The sequence below is a fragment of the Zalophus californianus genome, chromosome 7 (assembly GCF_009762305.2).
Source record: "Zalophus californianus isolate mZalCal1 chromosome 7, mZalCal1.pri.v2, whole genome shotgun sequence".
Lineage (NCBI taxonomy): Eukaryota > Metazoa > Chordata > Mammalia > Carnivora > Otariidae > Zalophus > Zalophus californianus.
The window spans coordinates 85,967,771-85,983,368 of record NC_045601.1 but is presented as its reverse complement, the minus strand read 5'-3'; the positions used below and the strand labels follow the sequence as shown (position 1 = coordinate 85,983,368).

General features: G+C 39.6%; 1 protein-coding gene across 1 annotated transcript in view; it reads right to left on the bottom strand.

The window, feature by feature from the left end:
• The window catches only part of COL9A1 (collagen type IX alpha 1 chain), a 92,593-nt gene that overhangs the window by 28,459 nt on the left and 48,536 nt on the right, over window positions 1–15,598 (bottom strand). The window contains exons 22-33 of the mRNA XM_027602658.2: window positions 15,425–15,478; window positions 15,230–15,283; window positions 15,041–15,094; window positions 14,562–14,615; window positions 13,508–13,552; window positions 12,181–12,234; window positions 12,022–12,075; window positions 3,662–3,715; window positions 2,971–3,042; window positions 2,303–2,338; window positions 1,574–1,618; window positions 231–263 (exon numbers count right to left, since the gene is read on the bottom strand). Coding sequence (XP_027458459.1) covers window positions 231–263; window positions 1,574–1,618; window positions 2,303–2,338; window positions 2,971–3,042; window positions 3,662–3,715; window positions 12,022–12,075; window positions 12,181–12,234; window positions 13,508–13,552; window positions 14,562–14,615; window positions 15,041–15,094; window positions 15,230–15,283; window positions 15,425–15,478 — 609 coding nt within the window. The remainder of the gene's footprint in view (window positions 1–230; window positions 264–1,573; window positions 1,619–2,302; window positions 2,339–2,970; window positions 3,043–3,661; window positions 3,716–12,021; window positions 12,076–12,180; window positions 12,235–13,507; window positions 13,553–14,561; window positions 14,616–15,040; window positions 15,095–15,229; window positions 15,284–15,424; window positions 15,479–15,598) is intronic.

Genomic DNA, 15,598 nt, shown 5'->3' with positions numbered 1-15,598 from the left:
TTTTAGAGTGGATTAATTCAAAAGGCAGATCCATTTACACTGTTGTGAGGTGGTTCCCCCCACCTTTGGATGAACCCATTACTTAAAGAATAAATTTAGACATTAATTTCCTTGAAGGTAAGTCTTTTAAGAATTGAATTTTATAGTGATTTCATAAAGCAGAGCATTGCATTTTCTATGGCTTTATTGATATTTTAATTTTTTATACCATTATTGTTCATTGTACTTACAGATCCCTTTGGTCCAGGTAATCCTATCTCTCCCTAAATCAATAAGACAAAATTATGTTAGAACCATGCATTCACGTTTGATAGTTTACTAAAAACATTTAATAGGTTATTGTGTTGCTGAAATCTATAGAAAACCATGAAGAGATGAACTCTGGCATTGGCAGAAAAACAGGAGATTCAAAATTTGGATTCTAGTCCCAGTTCTGCTACTTTGTGAGCTTTGTAACCTTCTAGCCTTTGACTAACTTACCTGTTAAATAACATGGTGGAATCGGAGCTCAACTAGGCTCCAACCAGATCTAAAATGCTAGGTGTTGAGACTTAAAATGTGTAAGTCAAAAGACATTAAACTAGCATGCTGTTTTAAAATACAGTGGACATTTAAACCTGATGACTTCATTTTTGAAACTCTAACAATATTCTAAAACTCATCTGGAAAAGTCTATCAAACCAAATATGCCTGATTTTATGCATAAATCTCTCCCCCCTAATTCTAGATATGAATTCAGCTCAAGTTCAAGCACATCAGTTCATCTCCACCACAAAACAATGATTTAAAACATCCTCTTAGCCCATAAAATGAAAATTTTTAACAGAAAATAAATTTAAAATAATTCTTTTCAAATTTACTTAATAGAGAGCTTTGCCTAATTCAGATGTTACATTAATATTAGCTCTAAATCCTGAAAATCTGAATAAAACAACATTACAAGAATTTTTCTGCACTAAGTGCTCTCTGGAACTATTTTATGAGAAATCTATCATCACTCCAAAGGACCAAATGTAAGTTTCCACATTAGGTCATGTTAGATTGTGTCAAAACCACAAAGATGAGCCAGCAGATGTAGCAGTTCTGGCAATAAAGAAAATTTTTTCTCATTCTTGCTACCTTCCTGGAGATTTAGCAGCAGCATCCTCTGGAGATGGAGGTCACTTCTTTGGCAGGTTTTAGACTATGGAAAGTACCCATGGTCAAACTTGTGAGCCATGGCTTTCTGGCTATAATAAAATTCATTTTGTTTCCATGATAGGCACTATTCATAGACTTTCTATAGTCATCTAAGAATCACTTTGAACGTCCAGGTGTAAAGCCACAAGAAAGTCACCACCTATAAGAGAACACTTTGTTCTCCGACGGCTTAAGGCCTGGTCTATCAATTTTGGGATGTTTACCCTCTGCTTTACTTGAATTTGGCTGCATTCATTCATTAGTTTATATAAGAGACACTGTAGCCACTGAAGAAGTCAGCAAGGATAACAGTATCAGAGAAAAAGAAAAATTATGTTTCTAGTACAGTTAGAAATCAGTAAGGCTCATCATCAACCAAAACAAAATGTCTTACAAGTTCACCCCTTTCTCCTGCTTCACCTTCTTCACCAGACGAACCCTAAAAATTAAAATTAAAAGTCATATTTTTGAATTCTTACTCCCTTGCCTCAGTTTTAACCCGTCAACATTGATAAGCATTCCTAAGTGCCCACAGTGCCCACCAGATCATGCAGAAATACAAAATGCCCTCAATGGCTTTTCAATCTAGCTGTCAGTGGCTAGTCAAAAATAGAATAGAGCCTAGAAAAAAGACAGCAGGTGAGGCTGAGTTTCTTCTAAAGTTAAGGATTAATGATCGTATCCAGCAATTTTATAATTAGGTAATCCTAGAAAAAAAGGCTTTCACTGTAGAAAAAGGAACCCAGAAAAAGGACTAACTCTAATTCACATTCACACTTTATTTGTTAAGGTCTTGATACAGAAAAACTCAAAATATGATGATGCAGCTATAGAAGGCTCCATCGGTCACAAGTAAATCAATCTGGTGAATGAGAGCAAGGGACACTCTTTTCAATGTGTCATCTTGGAGGCAGAGCCATCATCAGCTCCAGCCTATTAAAGCAGTAGATAAGGTTACAGACCAAACTAAACTCTAGCTTTCACACACTATGAAGCACAATTGAGAGACACTGCTAGCCTCCGTCCTTTTACTCACACCCATAAACCAGCCAGTGCCCCCTGCTGGTGAGGCACCTCCATGCACATCACGGACTGCATTTCATACTCTCCTGATAGGACCTACCTGTCCACCCTTTGGACCAGGCTCACCGACTACTCCCTGTAACGAATAAAACATAATACCTTTTCAGTATTTTGAGATGTTCAACTCTATAATTTCAAGTGAACCAACTTCCCTCCTCAGGCTGGTAGATAAGGGCAAGTATGAATAATGTGATAGATGAGGACTTGCTCCTCTCCCCACAACCTAACAACAGGGCTCCAGGCTGGGCGTGGAGCCTGCTTAAAAAAAAAAAAAAAAAAAAAATCAGGATGACAACCTAACAACAGCCGGGTAAGGCCTGGAGAAACTGACAGTTGTCCAAAACCTGGCAACTCGGGGTGCTCTCTGATCACGTCCACATAAAATTGGACTGGTAGGAATGTAAATTTAAAACTAAACAGGAACTATGATTACAACTGGCATTTTTACTTTTCTCAACTTTTGTATTTTCCTTCTGATAAATTATTATATATATGTGTGTATATATATATGTGTGTGTGTGTGTATATATATATATATATATATATATAGCTTCTTAATCTCAACTCTCAGTAATTCAGGATACCTTTCTTAACAGCTGTCTATGATAATTGCTATAAAAATCTCCACTGTGCTGAAAGCAAGCTTGGTTTCTCAATATAGTAAAACTCATCCAAATAAGGAACTTTCTGGGGGGCTAGATATCTTACCCTGTCACCTTTCATTCCAGGAAGGCCAGGGGGGCCAGGCAAGCCAGGGAGGCCAGGACTGCCAGGAGAACCCTGAAAAACAAACACGGTGTCTCCAGAATCACTGTTACTACGACACTGCAGTCACACGAGGCAGACACAACCTTGGGTGTGTGGACTGTCGTCTAAAATAAATGTGCTGTCGTTGGTTTAACTCTGTTCCTCAAATCTGCCTCTCTCCCACGCTCTCTGGGGAAAAAAAACAGGCCAGTCCCTCCACCCCCTTGTTCCCACCGAGGAGGTCCTCCGTTCCTGGGTTTGCACCCTTCCCAACAGTGGGCTCTTTCAGTGGAGTCCCTGCAATGGTGCTGCTTCTCTCGCTGAGTAAACAAGCAGGGCTCAAGAAGTAAAAGGCAGCGTTCACGCCCACTTCCCTTCAATTCCAAGAACAAGCAGAGGCCAAGGGTAGCACTTCACGTCTCTCCCGGTTTCAAAAATGTATGCTGCAAACCACACTGATTAAAATACCCTTGGAGGGTATCCTAGGTATAACTTGAAATTTCCCATTTACATTTCCACGCGTTCACATAACAACAGAAATCAAGTACAGATGATTAAGTCACCCTTTGTACATTGTTTTTCCTCTGCTTATTTTTTTAAATGTGTTTTGTATAAAGCAAATAAACTTCTGGAGGCTGGAAATATTACTTACCAGTTTACCTGGTGGTCCTGGGGGTCCCACTGGTCCTCTCTCCCCTCTACTGCCCTGGAAAAACACAAACACGACCATCCACTGGCTAGTTTGCCGAAACTCAATGCCTAATTACTGCGTCAGTAAAACAACACTCTACTTAGGTTCTTGTTTAAATATAAAAGTCATCAAAGTGTTCTCCCCATCTTCGACCGAAGGCAGAGACCTTTCCGTAAAACGCCCCCAGCCTCCCCAGTGTTTATCCGTCGGTGAATGTGGTCATGCTGTTCCTCGTGATTATGGCCCGTTAGATAAAAACGACGTCTGCTACCTCTACGTGAAATGACAATGAGTAGTTCCCAGCATCTGAACCACAATGTAACTCATACTATGGTTTATCTGTGTATATGTTTTCTCCTCTCGTTAGAGTGTGTGTTCTTGAGGTATTATGTACACCAATTCTGAATTCCACCTAATGCCTAAAACACAGTAAACTTCTGGTCCACAGTGCATTTTAAAACAGCATCTAGCAAACGATCTTGAGCTGCAAAGGAGTGAAAAAAAGGGAGAGAGAAACAGGACAGAGATGTTTGCCTTTAAATTACTAATGCGACTTCAGAAAGACAGAGATAATAGAAATTTACAGAGTTTCTGACATACGAAATTCCTTGTTCTACTCATGCTTGTTCTAAACACGCCTTAAAAGATTAAATAAACTTTGGAAAGTACAATTTATAATGGAAATACACCGAAAGCAACATTCCAGTTTGTGAGCCAATTTCAATTCTTTATTTGAAACTCTAAGCCCTTTGAGAAAAGGAGACACACGAATTCTTCAATTTCTTTCCCCAAGAACCTCATACAGTCTTATGCAGTCTGATAAAAACTTGTTTTATTTCTAACTCATATTCAACTAAACTGAACACAAGGTTATTGAATAAATAATCACATCTCCTGGACAGTGTATAGAAAAATGAAAGTAGTCTTTTGAGTTCATTTTACTTTAAAATGACATGACAACTTCATATTAATTCTTGATATTTATAAATGCTCCTGCTAAGATTATCCTGATCTGGCCCATATGCTCTTCATTTATCTCTAAGTTGAACCAAGTGTCAAGGTCCATAATCCTTCTGAATTTTCAGTTTCTTTAAAGGATTAAGTAATGTTTGCCAGATTACAAGTCTCTAGCTTTGAGCTACACTTAAGTGGCAGTTGTCTCAAATGACTTATAGGTGATTTAAATGAAATGCTCTTAAATACTTTTCAAAAAATTTTATATAAGCAACCTGTCTAATATGTAAGTTTGGATGATACATTGGCCCTTAACCCTTGTGAGCAGCTTAGAAGCCTGAGGCAGGCCTATGAGGATGGGCACTGGAAAGATGTAAGACTAGATGAAAACCAGCCACTGTGATAGGTTCTTCTATCCATCTATTAATATAAAGATCGGGTTCTACCCCATTACTTTAGTCCAGCACTTGAAAGTTCAAGACAGATTTTCTTCAGTATATCTGCTCCGTTGGCATTTTCAAATAATTTCTGAACTGCATCATGATGAAGATCCTAAGTGTCATTGGGCTAACATGACTTTAATTCACAAAATAATTAACAGTCATTGGTAGGAAAACTAATTAATGATATCAGAAGGGGAAAGCAGTTCTTGGCACAACCTCAAGTACTCACTTCTTTCATATATATATATATATATATATATATATATATACACATATATACACACACACACACACACACAAAACCGTTCTTCGGTCAAAGGTATACGAGTAGTTGCGCTCCCGTTAGAACCGCCAAACAAACTCTCAAGTAGTCACTTCTAAATACGTGGATCATTATGCCAAAAGAAAGATGATTGCTGTACTTTTTTTCTCTTTCACAAACCAAAGGGCTAAGTTAAAATAAAGGATTGTGTGACTTTTCATTTCTTTTGGTGGGATGATTTTGCCAAAGACAAAGATTTTCTCAGCTGGTACTTATTTTCTCTTTCATGAGGTCCTATTAGTCAATTTGTAAGTGTTTTCCAACCCCTGGCAGCCCTTGGTAACACATATGAATGGCTCAGAACCCCAGTGGAGACTATTCTGCTGACCTTCTGTTCCCAGGAGAGCCCAGCATGCACAGGTCAGTAAAGTTACAAGCATTTACTCCTCTGTTAGTACACAAACAGACAGAATGTGTTCCTCATTTTTTTTTCTCTTTCATCCTTTAAATTCTTGGCCATTTTAAACGTAGGTATTTCTATAGAAATCACCTCAAGGTTGAAAAAGGTAATGTTGATTTTCACAACAATGACCAAGCAGTTATGAATAAAGTGTTAGGACAAGATTTTCTGATGGCCATTCCTATGATTTCTATGAAATCTAAAAACATGTAAGTAAGATGAACATGAATAACTGAGATATAAATAGTCATCTCTAAAAACATAGGTTAAACTAAACACATGTTGTAGGGAGCAATTAACCATGACCTTGTAACCCCAGGTGTGCTAAACTTATAAATGGTAAATCTCCTATGTTTCAACAGCTGTGGTGATAACCATAGTCTCAGATGTGGGCAAGGGAGACTGGTAGGGATATGGCTTTTCTGCCCAGTAGCTAAGATTTATGAGCCCTGTGACAAGAGTTATGATCTGTAACAAAAGAATTGTAAGGAACCAGAAAAAAAAAAAAGGCAAAATCCTACTATTAAAAATATGAGGACCATAATAAAAGGCTTTTTTTTTTCTTCTTGGATGCTCTGTGCCACCATATATAGCTCCAGAATGTTCAGACACATCTGCCAACCACTCCCTACTTAAGAAGCCAATCGAGGCTTTAAAAAAGTTGCAGACCCTCTACCAGTGATTCCCAACTCTGGCTGTGCATCAGAATTCCCCCAAAGAGTGTTTTAGAAATATATTTCACTAGATGTCTTCCACCACCCCATCTCCCTGCTCTTCCTCCTATCTTCCCCCCTCTCCCCTAGATTCTTATTCTGTGATTCTGAGGTCAGACCTAGGAATCTGTTTGGGTTTATGTCGTGTTTGTTTGTCTTCACCAGCTTTACTTTAGACTTTTGTTAAATGCTCACTACGAAAATTCCATAAACACCAAACTTTAAAGTTTGCTAAATATGCCTTGTACCTTTAGAATTGGGCAAGCTAACTTCAAATAAAAACCATCCTGCAGAGCCTTGACTCAAGCTGTCGAGGCACTGGAGGGTGGAGATGAAGCTGCGGGCAATGAGCCCCACTGCCAGATCTGAAACCGGGCTCCACCATGTTGGCCCCAACCAACTCCAGCCCCACAACTTCTCCTCTCTGTGCCTCAGTGTCCTCACCTGTAGAGTGGGGATAAAAACAGTACCGATCTCATAGGGTTTTTGAAAGGATTAAATAGATACATAAAGCACTTGGAACAGTATGTGGCTCAGAGTAAGCACTATGAGAGCATTAGTTATTTTTATCCAAGGTTTTACCCAAGAACTATAGAAATCAGTCAAAATTAAGTATTTTAATCTGTTTAATTAAATGTTCTCTGCCTTTCAAATCTCCCAAGTTTCTTTAAAAGTACAAGTTGCTCTTGGGAAAAAAACAAAACAAAACAAAACAAGTCTCTAGTCCTCATTTCTCCAGTTTCTGTCAAGACCATTGATCACCAAGAAGAATCGTCTTCTTTTTTTTTTTAGAGAGCAGGAGTCGGGTGGGGCAGGGAGAGAGGGAGATAGAATCCCAAGATGTGGGGCTCCATCTCACAACCCTGAGATCATGACTTGAGCCGAAATCAAGAGTCAGACACTTAACCAACTGAGCCACCCCAAGAAGGCACCTTCTTTATAAACAAGTATTGAGAGCTATTTTGTAAAACTCATTTCAATAAATACAAATAATTCCATCTGGAAGTCTTCCTTTTAAAATGGAACTACTAGACTTTAAAATATCACAGAAAAAAATCTACTTCATTATACTTGTGTTGTCATAAGTATTTTGCAAAAAAAAGAAATTTAGATTTTATTCCATTGTGCTCTAGATTGTGATGGTGGTTGTATTTGCCTGATTACCCAAAATGCTAACTAGTTGAAGAATGAACGTTATTCTTAGTACCATGCTAATTTTAGAAGTGAGAAATTATAAATCATTATACTTAGTCTGAATTATATACGTAAGTGCCTCTCTCTGGGAAAAGGGATGCTGATTAAACCAGAAGATCAATTATGATTTCTACAGACTGTTGCTTTTACAAACCCATCTTCATATTAACATTGGAAGATCATATTAGTCCTACCACAATGATAATTTTTAGGTTTGCCATAAAGATATTTTAAAAATCTATTCAATTTGACAGCATTGTATAGTTTATATTTTTCTCTGGTGTAGGTTTAAAATATTCCCTCACACACAGAGGCAGATCAAAATCTATAACCATCACAGCTGCTTCACAGATTATTGACAGGGATAATTTTTCATGGCCTGGGTGGCACGGGAATGCAGTTTCGATCATTCCACAACACACCATATGGGGACCTCTGTGCTCAGAGCTGTTGGTGATAGGGTGGGGGTGGAACCTCAAGAGAAACCAGAGAGGCTCTGTACTTGAGGAGTGTATAATCTTCAGAAAACTGGAAGTAGATCAGCATGGCACTCATCCCAGTCAGAAACATGAGAGCAGAACAAACACAACTCACTCAGCAAAAGCCCTGGCTAGTTCTGGGAAGCCTGAAAGAGGGAAATGGACCAGGAGCCACGGCATCCAAGGCCCCCGCCATTCTCCTGGTGTAAACCAGGAGTCACCCAGATCCAGGTATAACCAGTAGTGTGAGCAAGAAAGCCAGAAGCACCATCCAAGGGGTAAAGATATGTGCTCACATGTAATCGCTAGAGGTGACCAAAAAAACTCCAATGTGTGTTGCTGTGACACAGGGCTGAAGCTCTTAGAACAATGGTTTGAAAGGGGAATACCACTTAATTTCAAAGACGTGCTCCAATTAGCCCTGGTCCATTAGTAGAACACATTAGAAAGAGGTTTTCATTCCTTCTACTCAGCTTTTCAACTTGACATTCGCAGGAAAAACTGATAAAACTTGTGAGGAATCGTTGAAAATGTGTGAAGTTATCTATGAAACTAAATGTAATGATGTAAGATGAAAGAACAAATGTATCTTTCTGTCAGTAGATTTGGTGTTAAAACTCTGCTCCAGAACTTCAATACTTACAACCTCTCATGACACTTTTCTGTAAAATTTACAGTAGGTGAGAAGTCAATTATTACCAACATAAGCAGCATAGCGAGATTTATTATACCTCCAATTCAATTCATTTTTAGAAATATTGAGCACCACCTTGCGACAGGCCCTGAAGGAAGAGATGTAGGGAATGCAAAGGTGGATCAGAGGTGTCCCTGCTTCCCTGCAGTTCCCACAGCACGGGGCAAAAGGGGCCCGGGTTACAGGGTTCAGAATAAGGAGAGAACACTTCTACCTGAGGGATAGGGCATAATCCGAGATGGTTTCACTGTCGAATTAACATTTCAGTTACATCTAAGAAGGGACATGGGCTGTTGAGTCAGAGAAATGGGGAAGAAAGCCATCTAAGGGCAGAGTATAACAAAAGAAAACAGGTGGGCTGAGAAGTGCAGAGATTATTTGGAAATGATCATGGAATCCAGCTTGACTTGAACACAGGCTCTGAGCAAGGCAGAAGTGAGATGTAAAACCGGGGGATAAACAGACAGTTTAAGATTTGGTACTTCCTTTTCTCACCAGTGGAAATCCACTGAAGATCTTTAAATAAAGAAGTGATGATGGAAGCTGTACTTGGAACAGACCAATATGGCAGTGTGTGCAGACTGGGATCTTGGCCACTCCCCAGGCCTTTGGCATTGTGTCTGACACTCTTATTTGTCACCACGACTGGGGGAACCCTACTGGAGTGCTAGGGTGGAATCCCAGGGAACTGAAGAACTATCCCAGCCAACATACCAGGAGTACCTTGTTGCAGAACACTGGTAGGGGAAGGAAAGAAGCTGGAAAGGCAAATCAGGAGACATCTGATAATCCAAGTATCAGGTAATGATCTGAGCCAGGATGGTGAAGGTGGGCTTAGAAAAGAAGAGTCAAATACAAGAGACCTTAAAAAGGAGGAGGTAGAAGGCCCCTGGGTGGGTGGCTCAGTCAGTTGGGTGTCTCTTTTTGGCCCGAGTCAAGATCCTGGAGTCCCAGAATTGAGTCCCGAGTCAGGCTCCTTGCTTAGTGGGGAGTCTGCTTCTCCCTCTGCCCCTCACCCCGCTTGTGCTCGCTCTCTCTCTCAAATAAATAAATAAAATCTTTAAAAAGAGGAGGCGGTAGAATCAACAGGTCCTATTGGAGATAGGAAACGTGATGGAAGAACACCAAGGCTTTGAGCCACAGTGATCGGAGCAAAGAGAATCTGGACATTTACAGAAACTCAAAAATCAAAATCTGAATCAGGCTCAAAGCTTGCATAGGCATAACAGATCTGCCTCCCGTCACATGAGAGAACTAAACACCCTCCACCCCATCTCCTTCTGCAGTTCTTGCCTCTAGTTCTTCATACATCCCATGGCCCTTAACCGATGATGGGCCAAGCCCTCTCTACTGTGTCACTTTTTGTGTTCAGTGCATGGATCAGACATAAAACAGGTGCCCCTTCAACTTTACTGTTCCCTGCTCTATAAAGGGAATATTAGACTTAATAACCAACATTCTCAAAGTTCCAGTGCCCCTCTCCCACACTGTTAAATCTTTCTGGACCAGTCATGTAGCACCTTCATTGTTTTAGGAATATGATCTAGCTATAAACTCATTGCTTTGGCAGTCGATTAAAAAAATTAATTAGAAGTTCACAGGCTTCAAACAAGAGAGAAGAAAAGAATAACAGCAGTAAAAAAAAAAAAAGAATAACTGAGCAGTGAGTGATCAAGGAGCATAATGAGGAGCAGTAGCTAGTTTCTTTGGCTGCAGAGAAACTTCTGGAAACCACCTGATAGAGGTCAGTTGACAAACACCTGTGAGAAGTGGAAAAATTCCCCTCTCATGTCAAGATACCTGGAATATTTCACTTCTTTGAAACGAAAATTGTCATTCAACATGCTCATGAAATCCTTTAAGAGAAGTAACAACAATATTTGGAAATGTTTCTGTGTTCTCACTTGGAGTTCTTTTTGTTACCCAGCAGATTTTTTTTTAAAGATTTTATGTATTTATTCATGAGAGACAGACAGAGAGAGAGAGAGAGAGAGGCAGGGAGCCCGACTCGGGACTGATCCCAGGACCCCGGGATCACGACCTAAGCCGCAGGCAGACGTTTAACCGACTGAGCCACCCAGGCGCCCTCCCAGCAGCTTTTAAAAATGAGAACCTAAACTGAAGGCCAGAGAAAATTGTTTATGGTTAACATTTGGTGCATAGTGCTTAATTTCCTAATCAGTTTCTCTCTAAGGGTTAAAGTGTATCTAGTGAGACAACATACATTGCTGTATTGGCTGCAAAATAGACACTTTTACAGACTCACACTAAAAAGTCTGGCAGTTTCTCAAAAGATTAAATATAGTTACCACATGACCCAGAAATTCCACTCCTAGGTCTTCTACTCAAGAGAAATAAAAACGTGTGTCCACAGGAAAACTGGTAGAAAAAATGTTCACAGCTTCATTATTCATAATGGCCAAAAAGTAGAAACAACCCAAATGTCCTTCAGTAGATGAAAGAATGAAGGAAAGGTGGTATATCCATGCTACTGAACATTAGCCAGCAATAAAAAAGAATGAAGTAGAGATACATGCCACAACATAGCTAAGCCTTGAAACATGCTGAAGGAAGCCATTCCCTGAAGAAACCCCAACCTGAATGATTCTATTTATATGAAATTTTCAGAACAGGCCAATCTAGACAGAAAGTGGATTAGTGGTTGCCTAGGGCTGAGAGGATTGGGAGGAAATGTTGAGTGACTGCAAGTGGACACAGAGGAGGTTTTTTTCAGGTGATGAAAACGTTTTAAAATTGACTGTGGCAATGGTTCCATAATTCTATAAATATGCTAAAAATCAATGAATGGTATGCTTTAAATGGTTGAATTATATAGTATATGAATTACAGCTCAGAAAAGTTGTTTTTTTAACCACACTAAAATATTTCCTTCAGCATGAGATAAGAGCAAAAAGGGTCCTCATGCTTTTTAAAAATACTTTAAAAATTTTTAAAAAGCAGATTGTATACACGACTAGTGTTCCCGTTTCACTGTATCTCTCAACTAGCACATGCTCAAACTTGAGAAGGCATTCATGGATAAATGAATAAATGATTGGAAGGACACCCAGCAAAACCCTGAGAAGGCACTTCGGAAGGTTCTATAGAAAAGGAGTACTCACAGGAAGCCCCCGGGGTCCTCGGGGTCCCACATCGCCTGGCAGCCCCTGTTGGCCCTGTTATGAGGAAGGCAGGGAAAGAAAAAGTTAACACTCCCGAATTCTCTGCTGAGTGATTACAACAGGTGATCACATAAGGAAAGGTAACTCATGTCATCTTACCGGTTTGCCTGAATTCCCCAGCTGACCAGGCTTCCCTGGAGCACCTGTGTTACCCTAAAGGTAAAATGTGACATTCGAAGTAAATTCAGACAGCGAGTAAGCAAAATCATCAACCTGTCTTACCCAAACTGGGCATTTCTTACACCTAAATAGCATTAATTTCCCAATTTCACATTGAGAATTTGGGAGGATATAGAATCTATTTCTTGGTGGCTACGTTAAAGTTCTTTAGATTCAGGATCCTGTTCTCTTATTCTGAAAAGTATTATAAACGTATCAAAAAATGTTCAAAAATGAAGGGCGAATGTCAAAAAATGAATAAGAAGATTTTTCTTTTTTTTTTAAAGATTTTATTCATTTATTTGAGAGAGAGAGAGAGAATGAGAGATAGAGAGCACGAGAGGGAAGAGGATCAGAGGGAGAAGCAGACTCCCCGCCGAGCAGGGAGCCCGATGCGGGACTCGATCCCAGGACTCCAGGATCATGACCTGAGCCGAAGGCAGTTGCTTAACCAACTGAGCCACCCAGGCGCCCGAAGATTTTTCTTTCTTCACAATGTTAATTACATTTACCCTTTCTATCTCCAATAAACTTCTCGGAGCCCTTTTATCTGACGCTGACACTATTAAAATTGAAAAGAAACCCGTGAATATGAGGAATAGGTGGATGTGCTGTTGAGAGGACCCTGCCAGCAAGCTCCAGAGAAAGCACATGTCTGGGGCTCCATCTCCACCATCAATCTCTTCTGGTCCACTTAGGAAGGGAGCATTTCTGCTGAAGATGCTGTGGACCCCAGTAATTGGAGAGCTATAACCATATAACCCAGTAGTGACCGAATTCTACTTTACTCCCATGTTATCTCTTTTATTTAGATTAAAGCTATATCTTATCCCTTTAATTTTTCCTTCACCTATTGCTTTTAATTGCTGCAATATAAGCACTGTTTGATCAGTCTGAGAACAAAATGTTTAATATCTTTTCAGTTTAAGCAAAATCATGTATATTCACTGACATAATTTCTATAGCTTAATCATAATTTCCTTATTTTAAGTGGTAAAGAGCAATAACACTGTCTCTGTTTTGAACTGACAAAGGATGACACTTCCAGGAAAGAAGTCTAATCAGCAACAATTGGTCAAAGTATTCTTTCTGCAGCTAGGAAAGAGGTTAGCATTTGAGGCCTTAAAAAAAAGCCTTTTTTTTTTTCATTTCTCCTTAGGATCAAACATAAAATAAAAGGCAGGTTGGAAATACTAAAAATGATAAAACATATTAATGAAAAAATAAAAAAAGAGAAAAGTACTGTTAAAAAGTTTTCATCTTTTACCTTTTCACCAGCAACACCCTTCGCACCAGGAATCCCAGGCACACCCTAAAAGAGGACACACAGAACATGGGTTGAATCACCTCAGTGGAGAATCTGTGAGAGGCCATGCCTACTGCACACTGCCGAGGGGCTGAGAGAATCATGACAACATCAAAGCTTTAGTGTGAGGGAGATTCTTCCTAGTTCCCAAATTCTGAACAGTTCTAGAACTACCCACAGTTTAGAAGGAATTACTTTACTCTATCTGGCTTGTTAAGTCTGAATACCCTTAGGCAAATCCTACCTCTAAACTAAAGTTGTTTTTCAAGCATGAATTTCCAAATTATAATCCAGTCAAGGGGAACTCCTACCAGCATGATCCTATGCACAGAATAACAAAACAAAGACCTACTGAAATGCTAAACCTGAAGTAGAAAAACGGAATGGTAGGAGAACGCTGGCTCGAACTAAAATCTGGTACTATTGGGAGTCCTAATGTTCTCTAACTGATTATTTTAAAATGTCAGATATCATAATAAATTGAGGTCAGCCCTCAAATTACCAAGTGTCCCTTTATTACCTTGAAACATTTGTCTCCAAGAATACATCTGTATAATCCACGTTAACCTCTAGACACATCATTGCAGGGAAATGCCAATTCGAATAATTCAAAATAGCACACAATCAAAAAAGTGGTCTCTTATACCTCACATCGTTCCATGAGCATACTCTCAAGCCTCTTATGACTCAACTCTGCTAACAAGAACTTCAGAAATGGTGAAAAGGAGGAGGGAGTATGTGCTCCTGGTCCACAGCTCAGAATTAGTAAAAAGATAAAGATTGAGTGAACTAAAGAGAGAAGAAGAATGCAAAATACAAATTAAAGCTTAGTATAGTTATTAGAGAAACAGTTCCTTATTCAGGAAAAAAGTATAAAATGTAAAACTGTAAAAATGTAAACTTAAAGCATCATATTTCTTCCCCGGAACGTATCAAATTATTTGTTTCTCCCTAAAATTTGTATTTTCCAAATATGTAGCTAAACCAATAAACATTTAAAGACCCAAATACTCACAGGTAAGCCCTGCAATCCTGCATCACCAGGAGGCCCAGGCTTCCCTGGTTCACCCTGAGAAAAGAAGTTTTTATTGCATCATTGAATGTGTGTGAGCTGCTATAAGTCTTTCAAGAAAAGAAAGGACACAGGGCTTCTGCATAGAAGGATTCCCTACAGGTGACCTTATGTGCACTTTTATAATATGATCCAGTTCAGGGCGGGGGGGGGGGGGCGGTACGGGGGACGGGATGGGGAGGATGGACTTGGAACATAAATTTAATCAAAATACACAATCTCTTTCAACTGCTTTCATCAACAGGGCATTTCTACTGAGTTCCTCAAACCAAGTAAACAAGCATACTATTCTAATAGTATTTTTGAGTTGACACTTGATGAAAAAACTAAATGGAGGAAAAAAGCCAAAACCAGCTGAGTAAATCTGCCAGTAATGTAGTAATGGAAATGCTGGGCTCGGTTGGCCAGGGCTACACAGCTACCTTTGTCCCGGGCATTCCAGGTATTCCGTCACGGCCATCCACACCTGGCAAGCCCTAAAGACACACAAAGCAACACACTGTGTCTTAGAAACAGTTGCATTCTTCTTCCCTTCATTATTTTCTAAAGTTTTATTACCAGCTAATAATCACTTAGAAAAATGTGGTGGATGACTATGGCTCAGGACATACCGTGTCTCCTTTGGTCCCAGGGACGCCAGGAATTCCTCTAGAACCTTGAGGGCCCTTGCAGAGCAGAAGGGAAGGGATAGACAAGACATGCTCATTTATCACGACACTTTGGACACATCAAAGAGATAAGCATAACCAGCAGAGGACACCAAAAAAGCACGATGTCTGTAGTGACTGACATGAATTTGAACTCACTCTATCTCCCTTGGGACCTATTTCTCCTGGAGGTCCTCGCTGTCCTTGATCACCCTGTATGAAAATAAAATGTTGTTAAAAATAGCAAAAGCTACTTATTGATAGACTTTTGAAACTATAAAATACCATCTATCTATATTACCTTATTACTGCTCTTTCACCCCAATGCTTTGC